A 25,928-nucleotide genomic window follows, 5' to 3' on the forward strand; every position below is an offset into this window, starting at 1 on the left:
CCCCCTGGCCCTCTGCTCTTCCTGACACACACACACCACCAGAACAACCCAGCCCAGCCCAAGGCATGCAACACACTAGGCGCATTGTTGACTAAATCATCTGGGTTATAACAAGCCTACAGATCAACCACTTCTGCAAATGCCAGGAACACTCTGGGAGTTTTTGATCCCACAGGAGAAACAAGAATAACAGGTATAGTGGAGGATGCTCCGACCACCTCATGGAGAGGGGTCTCCAGTAGAGAGGCACAGGGACCAAACACACCCTCCAGATCCATCCCTACTGAGAGAGCCTTCCTCAGTCATCGCCAGTCTGGCCCTCCATCTGCCCCACCTCACCCAGGAAGATCTGTCTAAAACACAGTGTGACTTAGACATCTGGGACATGCCGGCATCAGCTCACAGGCATTCTCCTGGCTCAGCACCCCGGTGGCTCCCCTCTGTCTTTAGAATAACCTAGTCTCCCCACAACCCCTGGAGGTCTGCGCCAGACCACCCATCTTCTCACTCTCCTCTGACCCCACATGCCCTCTTGAGCCCCACATCCTTGGGCTTGTGTACCTCCAGCAATTATTTCCTGTTCTTTGGGCTGCCGCTCCTCTTGGCCCAACACTTCTTGTTACATTTATTTCTGGGATGTCTGTTTCATCCCTGCACTCCCTGAAACCCTGTGGTACCTGGGAGGTGGCTGCATCTGTAAAGATTGATTGATTGATTGATTGATTGATTGATTATGTATACAGGATTCTGCCTGCATATATGCAGATCTCATTACAGATGGGTGTGAGCTTCCATGTGGTTCCTGGGAATTGAACTCAGGACCTCTGAGCCATCTCTCCAGGCCCCTCAGGTGGCAGAGACTATAACTGGCACCCAACCAGACTATCAAAGAACTACCTACAGGCCACGCCCACGAGTGGGTGGGATAAATGGCCTGCACTGGAGTAACAGGAGCTTGTCTGTGACCCTCTGTGGAGACCCACAGAAGTTTCCTAGTGAGAGCCTACTCAGGGTCCAAGAATCTGAGCTTGCTTTACCCAGCAGGGCTGCATAATGGGGTGATTTGACCACAGGCGTGGTTATCAGGTGTTTGGAAGGGTCTACACTTGGCTGTGTGGTGTGCTTTGATCTAGCGAGGGGGAGGTCTTTTGCCCTACCCCTTGGCATTGTTATAAAAAGCCCTTTTGAAGAGGCAGAAGGGGCAGCTGGGTTTTGATCCAGGTCCTCCCGAAGCTATCCTGTGTTTCTGTCTCTCTCCTCTTCAGTATCTTTCTACCTAATATTTTCTTATCCCTCTCTCCTCCTTATAGGAACCCTGGAAAAGGTGGGAGCCGGCCTCCCACAACCCTCACACCACTGAGCATCTCTGGCTGAATCTGCGGCACAGGCCACTCCTTGAACCATCTGACCAACCAGGCAGCACCCCGCTCCTCTCATCCCTGAGGAGCTAGGCGCCCCAGCCTGCTCAGAATAGCAGAGGCAGGGAGGCTTGGTGGCTTCAGAGCACAAGCCCTTCCCTAGGTGTCCCAAGGCCTGGGGACGTTCTGGGTCTTCTCTGGATTCCCACGGCATCAAGCCCAAGGACCATTGCAGCAAGAAGAGAAGAGGAGAGCAGAGGGCAGACGCTGGAAAAGCAGGGAGGGTCCTTGAGCCCAGCCCTTTTGGCTCCCCGGTATAACCCCTGCTCTCTATTCTGCCCACCATACTCTCCAAGACCCTTATTCCCAGCCATGGCATTCTGCTCCCTACCCCCAGGTTGGCTAAGGATACGGTATGGGGCCTCACACCAAGGGTGAGTGAGGAGCACAGCACATGGGAGGCACACACATGTACAGGCGTGTTTATTGGGTGGAGTCTTAGAGACTCAGTAAGGCATGTGGTCTAGGAAGGGGGTGGGCTCTGGAGGCCTGGAGCATAGGCCTTGGTGTGAGCACCCCAGTGGGGTGGGTACCCCCTGCCAGCTGAGCAGCTCTGGGCCACTCTCTCCTTCAATGCCCTCTTCTGGGGACCCTGAGAACAGGGGTTACTTCTGTCCCAAGGGTGAGTGTGCACAGCCATGGGCAGGGGGAGGGGGGTTTGGTCAGAGCATAATGTCCCATCGTCCCTGGAGGCACCCTGGAGGGTCCTGACTTGGGCAGGTCCTGGAAGAGGGTGGGTAGGTGTGGCCATGGGTGGGGGGCCCTTGTTGAGCCCCAAGGCACCAGGTGGGCAGGCTGCGGGGCCTTCTCAGCTGAAGTCTCTGTTGCGCAGGAGCAGGGGGGCCACCAGGGTCCACAGGTAGAGGAACAGCCCCGCCCAGCTGGCACAGATCTTCACCCACACGGAAGTCCACGTGCTGATCATCTTCTGGGTCTCGCCGGGGCTGGAACACACGATCCGGCTCATGAGCCTGGCCCCCGATCCTGTGACCTCAGTCCTGTTCCCTGACTTGGTAAGCCAGCTGAGACATCTAAATCCAGCCCTGGCTCTTAGCCCGTACCTCCAATCCCTGCATCTCACACTGGAAAAACCTTGGCCTTAGGACTCTGGACCACAGAACCAACCTTGACTTCAATTCCAATCTGGACTGTACCTCTGGGCCTTGACTTGACCTGCCTCCTGGTTCCTTACTTTGTCATCCTGAGCCAGATACAGTGATGCACACCTAAAAATCCTAGCACTTGGGAGGCAGAGGCAAGAACAACAGGAGTTCAGGACCACCCTGGGCTATATCGTTAAGTTTGAAACCAGCCTGGGCTACATGAGACCCTGTATCAAAAGCAAAACAGTCCAAGGGCCAGTGGCCCAGTCCTGTGATCCCAGCCTCTCAGGGAAGGGAGGCAGGAGGGTCTCAAGTTCAAGACCCGCCTGGGCTACACAGGAAACCCATTTGTAGGACTTCATCATCTAGTTCTTTGGCCTCACTCTTCATGCCTGGGGACTGATGAACTCCTGACTAATCGTGCCTGGCCTTGACTCTGGTCCTTCATGAGTCGGCCTTGGCCTCTGACTTCAGCTCCTTGCCCCTCTACTGGCTTGATTGCCCCTGGACCTCAATTTAACCAAACGACCGAGTCCCAGTGTATGATGCTACACTACAGCTTCCCAATAGTCCTGACCAGATGCAACTCTCCATGGTCCCAACCCCCAACTCTGGGCCTCTCGACTCGAACTCTTAATTCCGTGACTGCAGTTCTGATCACTGTATCCTAGTCCTGCCCCTCCATGTGCCCCACACCGGACTCCCCCACAACCCAGCCCCGATTTGCAAACATGGTCACCCTGAGGAAGACACGCTCCACCTCCCGTTTGTCCCTTTGGGTCTCTTAGCAAAAGCGTGAGAAGCTGGGCTAATGAAGGCCCAGAAGGAAAACTAAAGCAGAACATGGGTGGGCTTTGTGGGGGTCTAAGACAGGCCCTGCCACCTAGGTTCCCAAGCTTGAGCAGAGACCAGAGACCCAGGAGGGGCCTGAGGAAACACACGGTGAGTCCACCCGGGGCTGCCTGGGTCTTCCCGCCCACCAGGCTGCCACAGCACACCTGTACCAGTTGGTAAGCGTCATCATGACGTGCAGGGAGGCCAGCACCAGGCAGAAGTGGAAGAAGGAATAGCTGTAGGTGACGCCATCCTGCTCGTTGTCGTAGGCTTGGCCCCCACTGACGGCCACCTGCTGCTGCTGCACAGTCTCCGGACACTCCTCGGTCTGCATCAGGCTGTTCACCTGGCGGTGGTCAGAGGATCGCAGACTGCAGGAGAGGAAGGAAGGCGGTCAGCGCCACCAACATTGATGGGCAGGCGTGGCAGGGCGGGACCCTGTGAGCCAGGGAACTGGTCACAACACGACTCAGGTGGTCCAGGTTCCTTGGAGCCAACAAACTATTCGGACTCTCAACTCTACCCCAATCCCTTATGACCCTGAGTAAAGCACACCTCCGTAAACACTTGATTCCCTCAGCGTGCCTCACAAATGCCCAGTACAGGGTAAAGCTAAATCGTCACTTCACCATTTCTAGAACAGGAGCTGATACTGAGTACTAAGTACTGAGTACCAGGTAATGAAGCATCAAACCAGGAATGTAATCCATCAAGGTTTTGCTGGTTAAATTTTTGTCACAGTCTAGGGTCATCTGCGAACAGGGATGCTCAACCAAGGAATTCCATCTGTCAGACCAGCTTTAGGCGAGTCTTTGGAACGTTATCCTGTAGTGGGTAGCCATTCCAGCTTTGATCTGGAAGTTCCAACCCCCATTGAGGCTTTGACAACTGTCACGCCTGCAAGGCGGGGCCAAAGGAGGACCCTGGAGACCCGAGATAGGGATTGGCCAGCGCTCTCTCTCTGTTCTGGGACCCTGGACACCCTAGATAGTGGAGGTTGACTGAGCAGAGCTCCAGAGAACACTGCTGGACTGCGATACACCTTCCCAGACTCTGCGACCTACCTATCCCTTCATTTGTAAGTTACCCACTAAATAAATCTTCCTTTTAACTACGTGGAGTGGCCTTAATAATTTCACCAATATTATGCTGATTAATTATTGACGTAGGAGGCCCAGAGGACACAGCTCAGGTGGGCGGTGCCACCCTGGACAGGTTGTCCTGGGCTATGTAAGGAAGCCGCCAAGCAAGCCTTGGAGAGCAAGCCAGGAAGTAGCTGTGCTCCATGTTCGGCTTCAGTTCCTACTTCACGGCTCCGGCCTTGAGTTCCATGATGGACTGTGTGCTGCCTGGAAGTGTGAGCCGAAATAAATCTCTCCTCCCAATTTGCTTTTGATCACGGTGTTTATCATGGCAACAGGAAGAAAATTAAACGGGTTGATTTTTGGGTGGAGGATATATGTGTATCTGTGTATGTATGTAGGTGTCCTTGCCTGTAGGGACATGATGTATGTGTGTGTATATAAACATGTGTATATGTATGTGTATGCATGTGTTTGTTTATGTGTATATGTGTATTATATGTGTGTATGTATGTGTGTGTGTATGTCTGTGTGTGTCTAGGCATGTGTGTATGTGTGCATGTGTATGTGTGTGTATATGTGTCTGTGTGTGTCTATGCATGTGTGTATGTGTGTCTATGTGTGCATGTATATGTGTGTGTATATGTGTATGAATATGTGTGTGTATGTATGTGTGTGTGTGTGTACATGTGTAGGCCAGAAGATAATGTTAGGTTTCTCCCTCAACTGCTTCATCCACTTTCTTTTTTGATACAGGGTCTCTCACTGAACCTGGAACTTGACATGTCAGACACACTAGCTGGCCAGCAAGCTCCTGAGACCCTCCTGTCTCCACCCTGCAGTGTTGGGGTTACAGTAGTGTGCTGTAGGTGTGCTGTAAGTATATGCTGTAGGTGTGTGCTGGGGTCACAGGAGTGTGCTGTAGGTGTGTGCTGGGGTCACAGGAGTGTGCTGTAGGTATGTGCTGGGGTTAGAGTGTGTGCTGTAGGTATGTGCTGGGGTTACAGTAGTGTGCTGTAGGTGTGTGCTGGGGTCACAGTAGTGTGCTGTAGGTGTGTGCTGGGGTCACAGTAGTGTGCTGTAGGTGTGTGCTGGGGTCACAGTAGTGTGCTGTAGGTGTGTGCTGGGGTCACAGTAGTGTGCTGGGATCACAGTAGTGTGCTGTAGTTGTGTGCTGGGGTCACAGTAGTGTGCTGTAGGTGTGTGCTGGGGTCACAGTAGTGTGCTGTAGGTGTGTGCTGGGGTCACAGTGTATGCTGTAGGTGTGTGCTGGGGTCTCAGTGTGTGCTGTAGGTGTGTGCTGGGGACCTAAACTCAGGTCCTCCTGTTTGCACGGTTTGAACTTTCCACTCAACCACCATTGCAGCACTCTGGCTGTTTTGTGTGACCCTCTCATGTAGTCCAATTCAGTCACTATGTAGCCCAGGTTGTTCTGAAACTCACAGTAATCCCCCTGCCTCTGCTCTCCAAGGGTGGGAATTAAAGGCATGAGGCACGTCTGGAAACTTAGCTTTGTTAGTCTTAGGTATTTAGCATTAGCAATGGCTTTCATGTTTATAAAAAGAAAGCAGAGGAGAGGTCAGTGCCAGAGCATTGGTCTAGCACGTGCAAGGCCCTGGCTGGACTCCAGCACTGAAAAGACCAAAAAATGCCTTGGGTCAGCCAGGCGGCTCAGTGAGGTACAAGTTCTAGCCATACAAGCCTGCTGACCCTCAGTTTCATCCTCATAACCCATGGAAAGGTAGAAAGAGAGAAATGACTTCACAAACCTATCCTCTGACCTCTACATATGTGCCATAGTACATGTACTCACACACACACACACACACACACACACACACACACACACACACACATCATGCGCACATACGCAAGAATAATTTTTAAAAGCCTGGTATTTTATTATCTGGGTGCTGGCCTTTCTTGGGCTCTTAGTTAGCTAATGAATGAATTAGACATTTTGGACATTTTGGAGTTTTACTTGGAATTTTTTTTTTTTTTTTTTTTTACAGCTCCTCCGAGATGGACTGTGACTGAGATATGCAATCTCAATCCAAATAAACCTTTTCCTCACCATGTTGGTTCTGGTCATGGTGCTTATCACAGCAACAGAAAGCTCCCCAGCCCTCCCTCACTCAACCACTCAAAGCCCCCCCCCCAACCCGGAGCCTAAGCCCATGGTACCTAATGAAGAAGGTGCACAGGATGAAGATGATGAGGCCCACGATGCTCGGGGCATCCCACCACATGGTGCTGTAGTCTTCCAGGTCCACCTGGCCTGTTCCATTTTTAGTGGGCAGGTGCGGGTTGCATTTTTGGTCTGGGCAAGGAACACAGACGACACATTTAGCCTTAGCTGACTGTATCTCGGAGTCAGGGAACTCTGGGGATAGGCAGCGAGCTGACCCAAGAGGACAGACACACAGACACACATGCGACCCTCGAAGGCCCAGCAGTAGACAGCAAGTGGCAGACACAATGAAAGATAACTCAGGAGCAGATGAGACATTCCTGTCCACACCCCCCCAAGACTGAGCCTCTGGGTGTCCCGGACCCCTGCGATGTCCCTTCGACAGGCCACTACTGAACCAGCCGCCCGTCTCACACTCACCGGGGACGTTGGACAGGGCCGACCAGGTGACAAACATGGTGTACAATGTGATGACGGAGGCCTGTAGCAGTCCTGAGTTAGGCTGGGCGTCCTGGCAATAACAGTCCACAGGTAAGAGCTCAGCCATTCACCCCACCGGATCACCCACCACTCCTACCTACCCCAAACCAGAGCCCTGGTTCTTTCTCTTGACCCCCGAGATCACCAGCCCCCTTTCTTCTGCAAACGTTCAGGTCAGCCTCCTCAGTCTGCTCAGCTTCACCCGCCCCTACCCCACTGTCCCGCTCCAGACACTGCAGCCCCCTCTGCAAACCTCGCCCACCTCAGCCGCTTTGGAACTTGGCACATCCCGGGGGGGGGGCTGGAGGGGAGGAAATAAGGCCCTGAGCCCCTGCTGCGGAAGCTCCTGCCCTCACCAGTCCCTGCCTTTGCTCCACAAAGCTCTGCCACCAAACTTGCTTTCCTCACGGTGTGCACGAGCTCTCGGTTCAAATCCCAGCTCCGCTGTGTGCTACTAGCCTTAGCTAAGTCTCTTCTTCTTTTCGTAGATGTGTGTGTGTGTGTGTGTGTGTGTGTGTGTGTGTGTGTGCACATGAGCATGGAGGTCAAAGACAACCTCACCTGTCATCCCTCAGGAACCATCTCCTTTGTTTTTTGAGAGACAAGGACTCTCAGTGGGACCTGGTGCTTGTCAGTTTGGCTAGGCTGGCTGTCCCTACCTCTTGTCCCCAGCTCTCGGATTATAATTTTGATATGGGTGCTGTACGAATCAAAGTCAACCTGCGAGCCCCACCTGCCCAAGAACCAGGTAACTTCCTGGAATGCTGGGAGTTGTAGTTCTTGGAAAATAACAAAGTCACATGGGAAATATAGTGGTCATATGGTTTTGTCCTTAAAAAGCCCTTACAGGGGCTGGAGAGATGGCTCAGAGGTTAAGAGCACTGACTACTCTTCCAGAGGTCCTGAGTTCAATTCCCAGCAACCACATGGTGGCTCACAACCATCTGCAATGAAACCTGATGCCCTCTTCTGACCTGCAGTCATACATGCTGTGTACATAATAAATAAATAAATCTTTAAAAAAAAAAAAAAAGCCCTTACAACCGTCCGCCCAGCCCCTCGTGACTCCTATAAGTCTGTTTGCTCCTCAGTGGATCCCCTCAGTGGGGATGACAGTGCTGGGGAAACAAGAGACACAGGTGACAGGCGCCATAACGGCTGGCTGGCTCTCTCCTTCCTCTGCTTCTGCACAGCTGTACTGTCAACCCGTAGAGCAGGTCTTGGTGACAGCACCCACCAGACAAACCCCGCATACATCACCTTCACAGTAGGAAATGAAGGCTCTGGGGAAAAGAGAGGCCCCCAACCTTGTATTGACTCCCCAAAACTTAAGCTACCTGTCAACACTGACATCCAAACTGGAAACTCCTTGTGGGTATACACAGGGGCAGAGATACTCTCTGAGGAGCAAAGGGCCATTCTGCCATCCCTGTCCATTGTCTCAGAGGGTCTGGGATGGGATGTCAGGAAACTGCACCCCACTCCCCAATACCCCCTTCTGAACTCTGAAAATCATTTCTCTTGACTGGCACAACACTAATAACTACAGCATCAGCTGGAGTCTGCTTGGTACCCATGTGCCTAATCAGACCTCAATCCTGAGAGCAACCCCAGAAAGCATTTACATTTGAGGGAGGAGCAAGTTGGTTAAAGCCTTTCCCAAAGATGCCCAGCATGGAGATCGGGCAGCCTGACCGGGAGGTCAGGAGCTGAGCTGCTTGTAAACACAGCCCAGGTCTCTCTGACCTGTCAGCCCTGCCCTACATGAAGTCCCGCCTGCAGAGGGGTTGGGCCAACGGGCAGGCTCACCTGGACCTTGGGCAGGATGGCAACGATGGAGACGCAGACACAGAAGGTGAGGTTGAGGCTGATGAAGACCTTGCCCTCATGGCAGGCGCTAGACTCCGTGTAGTAGATGAACATCAGCGCCACAGCAGCAATGGACAGCAGGTAGAAGAGGAAGGTGAAGAAGAAAAGGCCTGGCAGAGCGGAGATGAGCAACAGCTCAGAATCAGGAGGCAGAGACGGGGGCACCAGGCACCCCGGGGGCTGCAGCAACCCTCCTGCCATGGGCCTCAGTTCCCCGACGTGGGGAGTGGCTCCCCCACAACACCTTTGTGAGTTCCTGTCCCAACCCAATCCATAATGACTCACATGCTATAAGGAGGTGACTGTCACTCTGAGGACAATAAAGACAAAACAGGGCTGTACCGGATGTCATTGTACCACTGTACTGGACAATGTCATTGTACCAATGTCATTTAAAAGAATTTGCTGGTAGGGCTGGAGACAGCTCCAAAGTTAAGAGCACTTGTTGCTCTTACAAAGGGCTGGGGTTCAGTTCCCAGCAACCATGTGGTGACTCATAACCATCCATAACTCCAGTTCCAGGTGAGGCGGCACCCTCTTCTAGCCTCCATAGACACCAAGCACACACATAGTGCACACATACATGTACACAAACACTCATACACATAAAATAAAATAAATAAATCCAAAATAATTTGCTAGTAAAGCCCTCGAGAGTATACAGAATATAAGATCCAGCTTTTACACTCCATTATATGTTTAATCTCCACCAAAAGTTCAAGTTTGAGTTAGACAACTTCAGCAGCCTTGGATCTTGAATATGCTAAAATTTTGTAATCTAGAAAAGTAACTGATAAATAATCCATCAGTAAACCCAGGCTCCAATTCAAACTCAAAATATCCCATTTCCTAAAATGGTCTCATTGATTCTCCTCTTCTTGTTTTGAGACAGAGTCTATGTAGCCCTGGATATCCTGAAACTTGCTATGTAGATCAGGCTGGCCTCAAACTCACAGAGATCCACCTGCCTCTGCCTCCTCAGTGCTGGGATTAAAGTATGCACCACCACACTAGGACACTTACTGTATTTTTTGAGGGGGTGTGTCTCATGTCACTCAGCCTGGCCTCCAACTCACTATGTAGTAGAGGTTGGCCTTGAACTTTTGATCCTTCTTGCTCTACCTCCCAAATGCTGAGATTATAGGTGTGATATATCATACCTAGCCTCTTTATTTTTAAAAGTTATCATGTTTGTGTGTGTGTTATATGTGTATGTGTGTGTGTTATATGTGTGTTGTGTTATATGTGTGTTACATGTGTATGTGTTTTATATATGTTATATGTGTGTGTTATGTATTGTGTGTTATGTATGTGTGTGTTTTATGTGTGGGAACACATTTACCATGGCACACATATGAAAGTCAGAGGACACCTCTGTAGAGTCAATTCTCTCCTCCCACATTTACATACATTCTGGGGACTGGATTTGCATAGCAAATGCCTTTACCTTTGCCACTGTCAAAGTCAGCTTTAACTGTCAACTCGGCACAACCTAGAGTCACTTGAGAAAGAAGTCTCAAATGAAGGGCTGCCCACATCAGATTGGTCTGTGGGAGATTGCCTTGTTTATTAATGACGTAGGAGGGCCCAGCCCACTGTGGGCAGCATGATTCCCTAAGCAGGTGGTCCTTGACTCTATACGATGGCTAATTACAGTTGAACCTGTGAGTAGCCAAGTAGGAGCATTCTCCTGTGGCTTTTTTTTTTTTTTTTTAAATGAGACAGGGTTTCTCTGTGTAGCCCTAGCTGTCCTGGAACTTGCTCTGTAGACCAGAACTCTGCCTGGCTCTGCCTCCCAAGTGCTGGGATTAAAGGTGTGTGCCACCACCACCTGGCTAAATTTATTTGTGTATGTATTTTTTAATGTATGAGTGTTCTGTCCTCAGGCCAGAAGAGGGCATCAGATGCCATTACAGATGGCTGTGAGCCACCATGTGGGTGCTGGGAATTGAACTCAGGACCTCTTAACCTCTGAGCCATCTCTCCAGCCCCAATCTTTGGTGGTTTTTGCTGTATTTCCTTGGCCACAAATTCCCTGGCCAGAGATAATGATGAATAGAATAGCAAGCAGACTTGTCTTCCAGTCCCTGCTTGAGTTCCTGCCCAACTCTCCTCAATGATAGGTTCTACTTGTAAGCTGGAAAGAAAACAAAAAACAACAACAACAAAACCCAAAACCTCTCCTCCACAAGTTGTTTTTGGTCAGGGTGTTGTATCACAGCAACAGAAAGCTAACTAGAACACCCACTGAGGCAGGGTCTTGCTAAAGCCACTTAAGCTGACCTTGAACTTCTAAACTCAAATGCTCCTTCTGCCTCAGCCTCCTAAGTAGCTGGCACTGCAATCACATGCCACCAGGTCCAGCTGATCTTAGCACTTAAAGATAACCTGCAGCCGGGCGGTGGTGGCGCACGCCTTTAGTCCCAGCACTCGGGAGGCAGAGGCAGGCGGATCTCTGTGAGTTCGAGGCCAGCCTGGGCTACAGAGTGAGTTCCTGGAGCTACACAGAGAAACCCTGTCTCAAAAAAAAAAAAGGCTAACCTGCAAATCTTGTAAAACACAAGGCTTAATAAGCTTCACAGTCTTCCTAACATCATTTCCCTCTACGCTCACACAATATCAACACTTGCTTTTGTTACTAAGATCATACCATTGCTGGACCTGATGCTGTACATCTGTTATCCTAGCTACTCAGGAGGCTGAAGCAGGTGGACCACAAGTTCAGGCCTGTCTGGGCTATAGAGTGGGTCCCAGGCTAGCCTGAGCAACTTAGTGAGACTATGCCTCAAAATAAAAAGTAAGAAGTGTGCTGGGGGTGCAGCTCAGTAGTATAGTGCTTGCTTGCCTAGCACACTCAAGATCCTGGGTTCAATCCCCAGTAATATTTTTAGAAAAAGTTGCGGGGGGGGGGGGGGGGGGGGGTGGCGCATACCAGAGACAGAGGCAGATCTGTGTGAGTTCAAAGCCAGCCTGGTCTACAAAGCAACTTCCAGGATAGCTAAGGCTGTTACACAGAGAAACACTGTCTCAAAAAAAGAAAGAAAGAAAAGGTTATACTATGGTATGGAATTGTCATTAGCACCTGGAAAGATTTTCAACAGTTGCTCACAAAACAAGGGTGTTGTCAATAGCTCGTGAGGCCCTGTGGTTGGACGGAGACCAGCAGGTCCAAAAAGGTGTGAAGGGCAATGAACGCTAGCCCAGGCTTTCTTGCAGACTTACGGTAAGTGCAGGAGATTCAGCAGGGCGATCTGCTGCTAGGATCTCAATGACCAGACACGGCTTAAAGTATGGCTGAGTCACCACCAAAAGGGCCTGGCACATTCCCTGCTCTGTGTAGCCTGTCCCTCGGAAACTATGGACCTCAACCCCCCAGGCTGCTCCCCACAGCCAGTCCCTTCCTCCAAACGTCCTCAGCTCCAGAGCCCGATTCATCAGGCACCCAGCCCATCTGTGTGGAGGCCAGGCTGGCACTGACCTGCGTACCACGCTGGGGAGTCACACTCCTCGGCCTTGCACAGCCACCGCTGGTTCCAGGAGTGGGCGAAGTCAATGAACAGGATCAGCTGGATGAGGATGAAGAGGAAGGAGCCCACGACGCCAAAGTAGAACCAGACTGTGAGGAGGGAGCAGAGGCGGGTGGTTGGGGCCGTAGGAGCAGCTGTGGGGACAGCAGGTCCCCAGGGTGCCTAGCATGGCTTCACTCAGGTGTTGGCTCTCAAACACACAGACTCATTCAATTGTCATGTCATGCTCTGCACAGGGAACATGAAGAGAAGCAGAGTCCTCCTCTCTCGGTGTGGCTTAGTAGGGTTCAGGCGAGGTGGTCCCCCACCTCGAGTTACCCTAAGGCTTCAAAGCCCAGCACCAGGATGCTATCTAGTGAACAGAATGTAGAGGACCGCCAGCCACCTGGAGTCAGTGTGACGCCAAGGCAAAGAGCCACCCAGACTCTCCCACCCACCCCGCCACCCTCCTTGCTGCCCCTCCCCTGTCCTCAGAGCCACCTACTCTTGGGAAAGGAGCCATCAGGGATGTAGAAGGCACCCACGGTGATACCCACGAGGATCAGGAATTTAAAAAACCAAAACCTGCAAGAGACATGAAGGGTAAGCTGAGTGGAGGCATCGACATACGGAACCAGAGCAGAGGCAGCCCGGAACCTCCACCCGAGGTCCTGGGAGAGATGAAGGGGCATGATGAAGGGGCATGCTCGTGAGCTGACAGACACCGGGTCTTTCCCACTCCTAGAAAAAGCCTGGAGCTCAGGGCAGAGGGAAGAACCGAGCAGCGAGAATGTCGCTGAACTGCTGTGTGGGTAGCAAACCGCTACCATCTCTGAGCTTTTCCCTCATTTGAAAAATGGATTTGAGTAGGGGAGGCTCAGCTGGTGATGTGATTTGTCATGCACGCATGGACTGACATTTGATCATCAGCACCCACGTAAAAACCCAGACATGCCTGTCGCTGGGGGATTGACCATCCAGGCTAGAGTAATCGGTCCCAGGTGAGAAACCTTGTTTCAAAAAAAGTTAAGTGTGGGTGGCTCCTGAGAACAGCTGAGGCTGACCTCCGGCTTCGACCAGTGAGTCCGAGGGGAGGGTCTAGAGATCTCTGGGGACGGGCAGAGGGGAGAAAAGCCTTCCAGGGGACTGTGCCAGGGTGCAGGTGGTCGCCTCTCACCCATTCTGGATGGCCGCTCGCGGGTCCCGGCTGCTGCGCACGCAGATCATGAACAGCATGAAGAAGCAGAAAAAGGCCGCCGTGGCGAAGCACATGCGGTAGACAGCGCGGAAACCCAGCAGGGAGCCGCAGTCCAGAGGACCCTGAAGGACCACGGGTTGCTGAGCCCTGTCCTCACACACCCAGGGCAGCTGTGGAGACAAAGGGGCAGCGTAAGGGCCCACCCACCAGAATCCTGCAGCCTCCCATTATTTAGGTCTGAGCCTCCATTTCCGCGGCCTGTTTCCCACTCCCTTTGGGGCTGAACCCTAATAAGGGCTGACTCCTATCCCATAACAACCCCCTCCTAGCTGACCATTTCCCTGCCATCACAACCCCTCACACCCATCGCCCACATCCCACACCCCCATCTCAGTACTGCGGTGTGTGAAGCCCTGCTTCCCAGGGCGGTCTCCATCTCCTGCCTTCAGCAGAACCACTAAGAGGTCTTCGGGACCCCTTAGATTTGACCTGTCTACGGACTCCACAGGAATCCACACCTATGCACAGGTCAAGATGCTAAAGTCTTGGGCCTAAAAGCCCCCACTGGGCCTGCGCTAAGGTCGAGTCAGGATTCCCACGCCACCACCACCCACCACCCCACCCCGGCGTCAGCATTCAAGGGGAGACGCACTCCCGGGACCGGCCTCTAGAGGGCAGTCGTGATGAACAGGCTTTTCCATGGGGAGCTGGCTCCTGAGAAAGAGATCCACCCCGTAGGAGGGAGGTTCAGGAGTCCTCCCAACCCTGCCACCTGCACACCATCAGCACCTGGAACTTCAGTCACCTTTCCTTGACTGTGGAGGTCGGGGCGATCCGGGCGCCTCCCAACCTCCTCCCCGATACTCACCTTGTAAAGCTGACTCTCCACTCCAGGGCTCAGCATGATGATGGACACCAGCACCCCCAAGAAGAGGAAGCTGGTGAAGAGGAGGCGGGTCACCGTGGAGTTGCGGGTTGAGGGGCAACAGCCGCATAGGATACAGGGTGCAGAGCCACAGAGGCAGGATGCCTAGGGGAGGCAGGGACGGCAGCTCGGTCAGTTCCCTTCCCTACATGAGCACTCAACACCCTCCACCTGCCCCATCTCGGTCTTCAAGTCGGTGCTGAGCTGGGGAGAGGACCCCTATAGCCCCGAGTCTGAACTGAATCCAAATAGCACCACGTCTGTGGGCAGACGTGAAGGCTAGAAACACAGTATTTATCACTTAGACGGAGGGACTGACTAAAAAGAAAACCAGAAGGCCAGCTGCTACTGATGAATGACCTGTGTGACCTGTCACTCAACCTCTGTGCCCATTCCCCCCATCCATCAAATAGGGATCATGAAGGTAGCCACTCTCCACAGGGTAGTTGTGAGAATAAAACAGAGTGTTTAAATTGTTTTGTTTCTTAGATTTACTTATTTTGTGTACTGATGTTTTGTTTGCATAGACATCTGCAGACCGGAAGGCATTGGCTAACACAGATGGTTGTGAGCAGCCATGTGGGTGCTGAGAACTGAACTCAGAACGTCTGGAAGTGCTCTTAACCACTGGGCCATCTCTCCAGTCTTAGGTATTTAAATTGTAAGCCCCAGCCAGGTGTGGTAGCACATGCCTGTAATCCTGGGGCAGAAGGATCAAGAGTTCAAAGCCAGCCTCAGCTACATAGTGGGTTTGAGGCCTGCCTGAGCTACATGAGACCTTGCCTCAGACAGACAGACAGACAGGCAGAATGCAAGCTCCTTGAGACCCCCTGCCTCTTTCCCAGCTCATGTTTCTCCATAGGACTCCAATATTCTTGGTATCTTCCTTATCTGTCTGCATCTTCCTTGTTAGCAAGGACGGATTTTCATCTGCTTTGTTCACTGGGTCAGAACCAGAAACAGTACCCAGAACCTATTAGGGGATTATGAATTTTGTGTTCAATGAACATGAAGTGTCTGGCATAGAACCAGATACATGTTAAGCCCTGAGAAACCAGGATGTTCAAAACATCTGAAATTGAGACTCCCCAGTGGCTGTGTTTTGCCTGGGGCTGAACCCGTTCTGGACAGCTGATGGTCTAGCACCTCCCACCATCCACTGCCTAGGCTGTGGCCTTCCTGGGCTGAAACCACTGAGGGTCTGGGAGGCTACACCATAGCTGAGTCAGCGAAGAAGAGACTCACCCCTCTGGGAAGTCCCCAAGCACAAACCTTGAGGAAACAGCTCCCGGCCAGCCACAAAAAGCCCAAGTCCTCATGCAGTTATTAAAGAACCCAAGAGCAACAGTCTTCCATGGACCAAAAAGACCTTAAGCCAAGAGTTACTGGCATTCAGTAAGCTATTTGGATCCTGAGAGATCCCATTCTGTGACAGAGCAAACCAGGCTGGTTTTGACTGGGTTATGGCGAGTCCTAGAAGGCCTCCTTGAGGAAGTGAGCTAAGGGCTGAAGGATTAGGAGGCAATCCCAGAGAGGGAAGGCACTCTTGCCCAGGGCAGTGGGGACTGTTGCATGAGGAAGGAAGGAGGAGAAAGCACAGTGAGCTGATGGGCAGATGGCACCAGACAGGGACCACCCAGGACCATGGTTTCCATCCGCAGGACAGTGGACACCCTCTGAGGGTACACAGCCCCGGCTGCAGAAACATCCTCACCTCATAGAATCAGCTTGGCTGATCAAAGCTTCCGGGGCTCTGGTTCCTCTGAGAACTTTCTGGACCCACTGGGGACACCACACTCTCCATGTGGCTGCCTTTCCACCTGCCTCTACTTCTAGACTGAAACATCCCTGGAAATACTGTCACTCACAAAGCCAAGCACAACACGGATGCTAAATGTATTACAAAATTGTTCTTCACAGTCCAAGTCACAGGCTCTAACCCTTCCAGCAACTTCTGGTCACACCCTCCAGCTGTTCCCTGAAGCCCAGCCTCCTGGTCATAGCCATCTTTTTGTAAGCCAGAGAGATGTCTCGTTTTACACATGTGAATGATGAGGTTAAAGGTTAAAGGGCTTAGCAGAGGTCATACACCAACACAGTCACAGCCCCGGAGCTGGAAGGCAGAAGTGACAGGAAGGGCTAGCTGTAGGGTGGGTGGAAAGCACACCATCCACCCGTGGGATGCTTCCCATCTAAAAATGAAGAAAGTGAGACCCAAAAAGGGGACAGGGGACAGGGCATGGCCACACACACCTAAAATCCCAGCACTCCAGAGGCGGAGGGCTGAGGGAAGAGGATCATGACCTAAAGACCAACCTGAGCTTAAACAATGCATTTGAAGCCAGCCTGCCCATCCCCATCACCACCCTGTGGTGATATATTGTGTACCCTAATAAAATTTGCCTGAAGATCAGAGGACAGAACAAGCCACAAGATTAAACATGGAGGCCAGTCGGTGGTGGCACACACCTTTAATCCTAGCACTCAGGAGGCAGAGATCAGTCTGGATCTCTGTGAGTTCAAAACCATCCTGGATTATATGAGATTGATTTAGTCTAGGAGAGAAACAGAGCCAGGCAGTGGTGGCACACGCCTTTAATCCTAGTACTGGGAAGCACACACGCCTTTAATCCCAGTACTTGAGATCTCATGCCTTTGCTACCAGTATTTGGGAAGCACACACACCTTCAATCCCAGCACTAGGAAGGAAGTGATATGGCTGGGCAGAGAAAGGTATATAAGGCTTGAGGAGACAGGAACCAAGGCTCTTTCCACTAAAGTTCTAGAGGTAAGAGGTGGCTGTGGCTTGTTCCTTTGTCTCTCTGATCTTTCAGCATTTACCCCAATATCTGGTTCCGGTTTTTTTATTAAAAACACCTATTAGAATTCGAGTTACACAACCCCAAAAAAGTTTCATATGACCGGGATCTGTAAGTCAGCCTAGGAGCTGGATTGAAACTCAGGTCTTCGCTGCCAAGGCCAGACTTTGCCCACAGACACACCACTTCCCAGCCCACAAGCTCACAGATGGGAATGTTGCTTAGTTTCTCAACGCCCCCTCCATGCAAATGATCCCTGCAAGTCTGGGGCAAACCAGGAAGTCCCTCCCACCCCAGGTGCCCGGTTCCATCCCGCCCCCCCCCTCCGGCCCATTGCCCCCTCGGTTTGTGCCACTTCAACAGTCAGGCGTGCAAACAGGTTCCAGCAAGACGCTGTTTCAGTTCATTCTGTTTCACAGAGGTCAAAATCCAGAAGCTCTTCCAGGGGCTCCTGAGACCTGAAACCTCAGGGTGTCTCAGGTCCTGATGCGGAGCCAGAGGGCCCAGGTTAGGAGAGACACAGGCCCAACACACTGCTCCCAGAGGACAAGTCCACATGCCTTTGATCTACCTGCCACCCTGGCCCTGCCTGGACCAGCTCCCACCTTCCTACGGACACATTGGCCTCTGGGCAGGAGGGAGAGCAGCCATGTGAGCTCACCGGAAGTGCACTGTGGTGCTGTACAAGGCAGGAAATAACAGGAGGAGGCTGCCCATCAGGTACCTGTCCTGTACATCATGGTCCTCCACAACGGGGCTGCCCTACTGGTGTGTGTGTGTGTGTGTGTGTGTGTGTGTGTGTGTGTGTGTGTGTGTCCCGGAATTCAGCACTTGCCTCTGCCTCCCAAGTGTTGGAATTAAAGGCGTAAGCTACCACCGTCCTGGCCCTTTTCTTTTTTAGATAGGAGCTCACTATGTAGCCCTAGCCGGCTTGGATCTTGATATATAGACCAGGCTGGACTCTACTCACAGAGGTCTGCCTGCCTCTGCCTCCTGAAGGCTGAGATAAAGGCGTGCACCACCAGGCCCTGCAGCTACAAGGTTTCTTAGCATCTGACCATCCCTAGGGGAGTCCCTGCAGTGACCCCCCCCCAAGAAAGCAACTGGCCAGCCCCTGGTGCCTGCTGACAGGAGAGGAGAGCTTTCTCCCTCCCCCAACAAGCCACACTGCTTTGGAGCCAGGTGGGCAGAGGTGTTCCTAAGTCATTTGTCTTCCCTCCCGGTTGTCCCTAGAAACACTTGCAGGGCACGGGTAGGTAGGAGAGGTAGCTCAGGAGCCACCGTTTTGAGTTGTGTTTAAAACAAAATGGCTTTCACTCCCAGCTGTACATCCAAAAAAAAAAAAAAATGTGAAAGCTACACTCAAACCACCACTCACACATACTCACGCACCCACGTTTGCAGGCTGAACGACCCCAGGTCCTTGGGTGGGTGGACAGATAGTTTGGTCTAGAGACACACTGGAGTGTTACTGTGACTCTTAAAAAGGAAAAGCTAGCTGTGGTGGTTGCACACCTGTAACCCCAGCAGCTGGAAGGCAGAGACAGATCAGGGCCAGCCTGGGCCGCGCAGTGAGGTGTGCCACGAAAAAATAAATAAATTCCAACACACGCTACAACCTGCATGCCATGATTTGGAATGACATAATCCAAGCTCAAAGGGCATGAATGGTATCAGGAACCCAGACTAGCTGAGTTCACTGAGAAGAAGTTTCGGTGAGCAGGTGTGGTGACCCAGGACTGCTCGGGGGGGTTTCAGTCTATGGGGGTGAATAAGGTGCCGCAGACGGGGCTGGTGATGGATGCAAGTCGGTGTCAATTTGATGTCCTTGAACTGTAATAAAACCGGCTAAAATGAAGTCAAGGGAAGCTGAGGTGGGAGAATCCCTTGTACTCTGGTTCTGAAGTCGGTCAGGGTCGCATATTGAGTCCAGACTCAAAAGAAATCGTGGCTGCAGTGGCAGAGCTTACGTGTATTTTACCACAATACGGGAGGGGGGGGTGCGGGGGGGGGGGGGGGCTGTGATGCAGCTCAGTTGGTGTTTAACCTCACAAGGCTTTGGTGTGGGTCCTGGGGGAGCTGGTACACACCTGTACTCAGGCAGTCAGATGTTAGTCTGAGGCTAATCTGGGATACATGAGACCCTGAAGGAGTGGGAAGAAGAGATGAGAAGAGAGTCAAGGGAGAGAGAGGGGAAGGGAGAGGAGAAAAGAGAAGCAGAGATAAAAAAGAAAGGAAAGGAAAGGTAGGCAGGCCATCTCACCTCCCCGAACCTGTTGCCCTAGCTGGGAAGTGAGACTGTAGCTCAGAGGCACAGCACTTGCCTAGGGCACGATGGCCTTGAGTTCAATACCCAGCAATACAAACAGGCAAAGCTGGAGGTGGTAGCCCACAAGAGTACGCCTAGCACTTGGGAAGCAGAAACAGGAGGATCACGAGTTCAAGGTCATCCTCAGCTACATAATGAGTTCAAGACCAACCTGAGCTATGTGAGACCCTGTCTCAAAAAACAAAAACATAATACTGAGGAGGAGGGAGGGGAGGCCAAGACATTAGAAACACAAACACCTCTGTGTTTTCTGGACTTCTGGAGTGGCTGGGTGGTACTGGGAGGTAGCCATTGTCCTCAAGGCTTACACTAATGAGTCTGGATTTCCCCCCAAAGGCATTGGGACTCACTGCCAAAGAAGAGCGACAGCAGATTTAATCTTAGTGACAGAACTGTGGTCCCAAAATAAGGAGGCAGATGGTGGAGCAGGGGTGTGGGGAGAGAGTCACTGGCTGCTCTGAGTCACCCAAAAGAGAGAACTGACATCAGGAGACAAGATGGCAGTTATCACCTAGTGTCTGGACTGACAATATTCACTCTGACAATGCCACTTGCCTGGGCTGCGTCATTTAACTAGGACTGTCTGGGAAGATAAATGACACGGTCCTTGAAGACTAAAACAAAGATCAAAGGTCCAAACGGTAGGCATCACACTATATAATATGGTATGATGTGATACGATATGCATTTCATCACTATTTAAAAGCCAAAACTTGGCGCAGGGATGCACCCTGCAGCCTCCACAAACCACCCCAGTCTTGAAAGCACAGAGGAAGAGACAGCTGAAGTCTCCCACACCTCTCCCTGCGGCTCCTGGAGCCGGCTTGGCGCCAACTCTTGGTTTCCCCTCCCTGGACTCAACATCCTTATCTATGAAATGGGCTCTTGGGCAGGACATTAGCTTGGCCAAGTTCAGGTTCATGGACAGCCCTGAGTTTCACGATATTCTGTTGTAGGATATTATTTGAAGGTGTGTTACTTTTGTTTATGTTGCATTTGTTTAACTCTGTGAAGCTGTGTTACTGTGCCTGTCTGAAACACCTGATTGGTCTAACAAAGAGCTGAACGGCCAATAGTGAGGCAGGAGAGAGAAACAGGAGGGGCTGGCAGGCAGAGAGGATAAAATAGAAGGGGAAATGTGGGGAAAGAAAAAGGAAGAAGCAGCCAGAGAAGGAGGAGGACTCCAGCGGACAGCTGCCCTGGTACACAGTAAGCCACAGAGTAAGAGTAAGATTTACAGTAGTAAGAGAACAGGAAAAGCCCAGAGGCAAAATGTAGATGGGATAAGTTAATGAAAGTCAGCAAGAAACAAGCCAAGCTAAGGCTGGGCATTCATAACTAGGAATAAGCCTTCGTGTGTTATTTATTTGGCAGGCCCCCCAAAAGAGCCAAAACACCACCAGCAGCGGTATTCTCTGGTGTCCCCACTTCCTCACTGGCAGTCCTCAGTAATTCACCACCGTGGTGTGTTTATGGCGTGGTGCTGCATGCCACCTTAATGCAAAATGTATCCATGCACCCCTCTCGGTACTGTCTAATGCCTACACAGGTGAGGGGTGGGTCCCGTTGCTCCTCCAACCCTGTGGACATGGGGCGGGGGAATGTGCTCCCCACAGAGGGCAGATGAGAAGACGCAAAGCCAGGGGCTGAGCCCAGGCCTTGCACCGTTCCCCAAACACACAATCCTCCCTAAAAATCTGCTGTCCATCCAGGCTACTTCCACCCTCTGTGAACCCAGTCTACCTCCTCAAGGCAGGCTTCACCTGTCCAGTGCAAATGCCAGGGAGAAGTGGACCGTTGGGTCACAGCTAGGAGAACACAAAAGTCTCCCGGCATCCCAGAAACTCTTGGGACCTTCCCACCAGGACTTCTGGGTGAGGCCAGCCTGGTCTACAAAGCAAGTTCCAGGACAGCTAGGACTGTTACCCAGAGAAGCCCTGTCTCGGCAAACAAAACAAAACAAGAACTTCTCCTGGGGACTGAGGGGTGGCTCCGAGGTAAAGAGTGCTCTCTGGGCCATCATGAAGACCAGAGTTCAGATCTCAGAATTATCCTGGGCCCCATGACCAAGCTCCTGGGCAGAGTGGAGACAGGAGGATGGCTGGGCCTTGCTGGCTTCCAAGCTAGCCAAGGAAACATGAGCCCCAGGTTCAGGGAAAGACCCTGCCCCAAAGGAAGGACGAAGGACATGTGACACTCTCTTCTGGTTTTTGCAGGTGCACACATATGCATGTGCACATGTGCCTACAGAAAGTATATACATTCACACATACAAATAAATAGATCTTTAAACACTTCACTCCTGCCAGGAGGTGGCGGCACACGCCTTTAATCCCAGCACTCAGGAGGCAGAGCCAGGCGGATCTCTGTGAGCTCGAGGCCAGCCTGCTCTACAGAGCGAGTTCTAGGACTGCTAGAGCTGTTACACAAAAGAATTCTGTCTTGAGGGGAAAAAACAACAACAACAAAAAAAAACTTCACTCCCTAGAAGCAGGGTACTGCTGGCATCCAAGAGTGTCCCCCTACACCACCAACCACTGTTTTGCTGTGAGGAAATCATTGAATCCCTCTGATCCAGCTTCTTCATCAGTAAAATGGAAATCAATTTTTTGAGCCAACTCCCAGGCCTAGGACTTAAGCTAAGGATGACTTTTGAACTTCAGCTTCTTCCTACTTTTTAAATTCAGTGGTTTGGGTTTTTTGTTTGCTTGTTTTCTTTGTTTTTCAAGAGAGGGGGTTTCTCTGTGGAGCCCTAGTTGTCCTAGAACTCCCTCTGTAGACCAGGCTGGCCTTAAGAGGGATCCTCTGCCTCCCGAGTGCTGGGATTAAAGGTGTGCGCCACCATTGCCTGACAGGATCTTTCTGCCTCCACCTCCCAAGTACTGAGATCATCAAGCCCAGTTTATGCCATACTGGGGACTGAACCCAGGGCTTCATGCATACAAGACAAGTACTCTACCAACCAAGCTACAACCTCAGCCTGAAATGGGAATAATGCCAACCGCATCCCTGGGGTCTTAGCGAAGATTAAACAAAAGGACACATATACAGAGTGACAGCTGCTGTCGATTGTCAACTCGACAGGCTCTAGAATCATCTTAGAGACAAACGTGCAGGCATATGTGTAAGGGGGTATCCAGATTAGTTCACTGAGGTGGGCAGAGCCATGGAAATGTGGGTGACAACATCCTGTGGGCTGGGATCCCTGACAGAAGGAAAAAGAAAGCTGAGCACAGACATCCGTGTCTTTCCACTTCCTAACTGCTGGGGCAATGTGACCTGTGGCCACAAGCTCCTGCCACAAGCCTGCCCTGCCGGTAGCCTCGAACTGAGAACCAAACAGACCCCTCCCCCCTAAAGTTGCTTTTGTTGGGTATTTTGTTACAGCAAGGAAAGTAAATACTTATAAATCCATAAATATCTTTCTTGCAGTGCTGGGCCTGTGCCCCAAGGTAGCCCCCCACTCCTGGGCGCTTACCTCCAATAACGACATAGTGGATGGTGGCCACTGTTGGTATGGTCACCTGTAAAATGAATAACAATGCCATAGGGCTTCTGGGAGAACCAGTGAGACAGCATGGCCAAGAGCCTTGGTGCAGGACCTGGCATACTAAATGTGGGAGGGCACCAAAGGCAGGGCAGTGACTATCCTCCAATTCTCCCCTAGACCAGCTCTGTCTCTAGGCATCCAGAATGCATTTGGGGGCAGGGGGGAGTTGTAAGGGAAGAAGCCTGGACCAAGAATCAGTTTGTTTTTAAATTATGTATCCTAGGCCTGCTTGAAACTCACTATGTGGTAGAAGCTGCCCTTGAACTCCTGGCTCTTCTGCCTCTACATTCTGAATACTGGGATTACAGACATGCATCACTTTGTCTGACTTCATTAAAAAATTATTTTAGATTTATTTTTTATTTTAATTTTATGTGTATGAGTGTTTTATCTGCATGTGTGTCTGTGCACTGTGTGAGTGTGTGTGTGTGTGTGTGTGTGTGTGTGTGTGTGTGTGTGTGTGTATACAGTGCCTGAGGGTACCAGAAGAGGGCGCCAGATACCTTGGAATTGGAGTTACAGACAACTGTAAGCTGCCATGTGGGCACTAGGAATCCAACCCAGGTCCTCTGGGCGAGCAGCCAATGCTCTTAACAGCTGATCCATCTCTCTAGCTCTCTGGCTTCAGGTTTTAAACTTGACTGTAATTCCCTCACGTTTTCACTGTTCAACCTGAGGCAAGAGAACTAACCCCTTAAAGGGAGGGTCTGAGCAAGCCTGTCTGGCCTCAGCTCTGTAGACTGTAGACTGGGTGACTCAAAGCAGTTCTTGGCTTTGTTCTCCAGATGGAATTCTCCACCTACATTTCCTCCAGGGTAACAACAGCTCCCACAATACCCACTCACTGTGCACAGGAGCTGGGTGGCAGTTTTCACCTCTCATCTGTCCATCTCCCAATAGGATGCCAAGGCAGGCATTGCTGTGGTCTTCAGCTCACTGATGGGGAGACCAAAAGCTGCCCTTCAACTCCTGGCTCTTCTGCCTCTACATGTGGGTTTTACATGTGGGTCTGTGGGTGTTGGTATGTGCATGTATGGAACAGGATATATTAGCATGGAGGAGAAAGAAAATAAGTATTACTAGGCTAGGAATCAGTAGGTCGGCCCTCACAACCCCTCCCCCAGCAGGGCATGGGTAACCAGGCGAGATTAGATGAGAATCTTGTGGGCTGTGAGTGGGAAGGTCTCCCTCCCTAAGCAGGAAGCAATGTCTGGGAAAAGTCATGGTCATCAGCTAGTAATATCCTTACTCCTGATCACCAGCTCAGGCTAGGGCCCAAGAGAAACACACACACACACACACACACACACACACACACACCTTTCAATGGAAACAGAGGCCCAAGAGAAGTCAAGAGCTGTGTCCAGGGACCCACTCCATCGCCTCCCTAGGCTGAGCTCACTCTCAGAAAATGGCTACAAAGAAAACCCCCTAGATGCCCAGCTCTCGCCTGGGCACCCGGCTCCTAACACGCACACAAATCAGGGACAAAGGAAGCAAGTCCTGAGCTTGCCTTCTGCAGCCAGCCGCTGGAGCCCCTCTCCGCCCCTCTTTGTGTGGGGCCAGAAGGGGAGGGAGCTGTCTGAATGAACCTCAGATTTAATGAAGGGAGGAATCAAAGGAAAGGGGGGCTGGGAAAGGGAAAGTATGGGCCTCCCAGCCGGGGATGGCTGAATCCCCTCCCCTGTGCTGGTTGCTGCCCCAAAACAGAGCTGGCCACCCGCCTAGTCCCCAACACAGGCGACCAGGTGGGCACAGGCAACCTCCTTCGATTTCTGGGTCTTCCCGAATCCAAAGTTTGGCCCAGGTGGTCAGTGACAACTGACACCAACCTCGCTCAAGGCGGGTGGGGTGGGGGGACTTCATACCCAACCCCCACTCCCTTCCCGGCTCGGGCTGGAGGGGAAGGGTCCAGCGCTTTCAGGAGGGAGTGCTCAAGAGTGAGCGGGCCAGACAGCGCGCAGAGAGGATGCAGACGGAGCCGGTTATGACGCTCAGACAGACGGACTGAGCCCGAACCCTAGAGACACCGATAGAACAAACACAAAAGAGCAGACTGAGCCAGGCGACAGGGACAGACAGAATGACCGACGCTCTTCCAGAGGGACAGAAGCGCAGGCAGAGGGGGGCCGGGACGCTGCTAGTCACACAAAGAGTCCCGCGCCCCGGAGAGAGACGCGCCACGCACTCGGGGGCCGCTCCGAGAAGGGGCGCGGGCGGCGACGGCGGGGCTCCCCGCACCCGCTGCGGGCCTCAGTGTCCGGGTTCCCGGAGCGGTGGCGCCGAGGGCGCCCGGCCGCGCCCCACCCCTCCCCCGCGGTCATCCGAGCGGCGACACCAGCTGTCCAGCGCCCGGCTGTCGAAGCCGAGTGGTTGCGGGATGAGGATAAGAAGGGCCCCAGAAAGACAAGTTTGGAGGAAGCATTAAAAGAAAAGTACTTGGAGGAAGAAGGGAGAGAAAAAGTGAGCGGGGCCGCAGCAGGGACGGGGTGGGCACTCACGCAGCTGAGCAGGGAGCAGGCCCCCAGACAGGCCCCCATGGCTGAGCCGGGCGCGGGGCGCGGGGCGCCGGTCTCGGATCCCGGATCCGGTGGGACTCCAGGCGCTTGGCTGGCCCCACCCCG

General features: G+C 52.1%; 1 protein-coding gene across 2 annotated transcripts; it reads right to left on the reverse strand.

Moving 5' to 3' along the window:
- Nucleotides 1-1,825: 1,825 nt before the first annotated feature.
- Serinc2 (serine incorporator 2) lies at nt 1,826-25,928 on the reverse strand. Of its 2 annotated transcripts, XM_037202974.1 has the most exons (11): nt 25,806-25,868; nt 24,150-24,313; nt 14,550-14,711; nt 13,661-13,851; nt 12,989-13,068; nt 12,456-12,593; nt 8,918-9,087; nt 7,049-7,139; nt 6,622-6,757; nt 3,520-3,726; nt 1,826-2,362 (listed from the first exon to the last, which is right to left on the reverse strand). In XM_037202974.1, the coding sequence occupies exons 3-11, from the start codon at nt 14,583-14,585 to the stop codon at nt 2,227-2,229; spliced, it is 1,185 nt and encodes a 394-aa protein (XP_037058869.1). In that variant the 5' UTR covers nt 14,586-14,711; nt 24,150-24,313; nt 25,806-25,868; the 3' UTR covers nt 1,826-2,226. The 2 variants fall into 2 exon arrangements, with proteins under 2 accessions (XP_037058869.1, XP_028743492.1); XM_028887659.2 differs by lacking the exon at nt 24,150-24,313 and having other exon boundaries at nt 25,806-25,928.

This window comes from Peromyscus leucopus, chromosome 2 (assembly GCF_004664715.2).
Source record: "Peromyscus leucopus breed LL Stock chromosome 2, UCI_PerLeu_2.1, whole genome shotgun sequence".
Taxonomy (NCBI): domain Eukaryota; kingdom Metazoa; phylum Chordata; class Mammalia; order Rodentia; family Cricetidae; genus Peromyscus; species Peromyscus leucopus.

What these genes read in the sequence shown, in the direction of transcription:
- Serinc2 (XM_028887659.2), bottom strand. Translation starts at nt 25,844, where the DNA reads ATGGGGGCCTGTCTGGGGGCCTGCTCCCTGCTCAGCTGC. An exon ending in CGAGCGGCCATCCAGAATGG is followed by an intron (nt 13,069 to 13,660) that starts GTGAGAGGCGAC and finishes TGTCTCTTGCAG; the next exon opens with GTTTTGGTTTTTTAAATTCC. An exon ending in ACGCTTACCAACTGGTACAG is followed by an intron (nt 2,363 to 3,519) that starts GTGTGCTGTGGC and finishes CGTGTGTTCCAG; the next exon opens with CCCCGGCGAGACCCAGAAGA.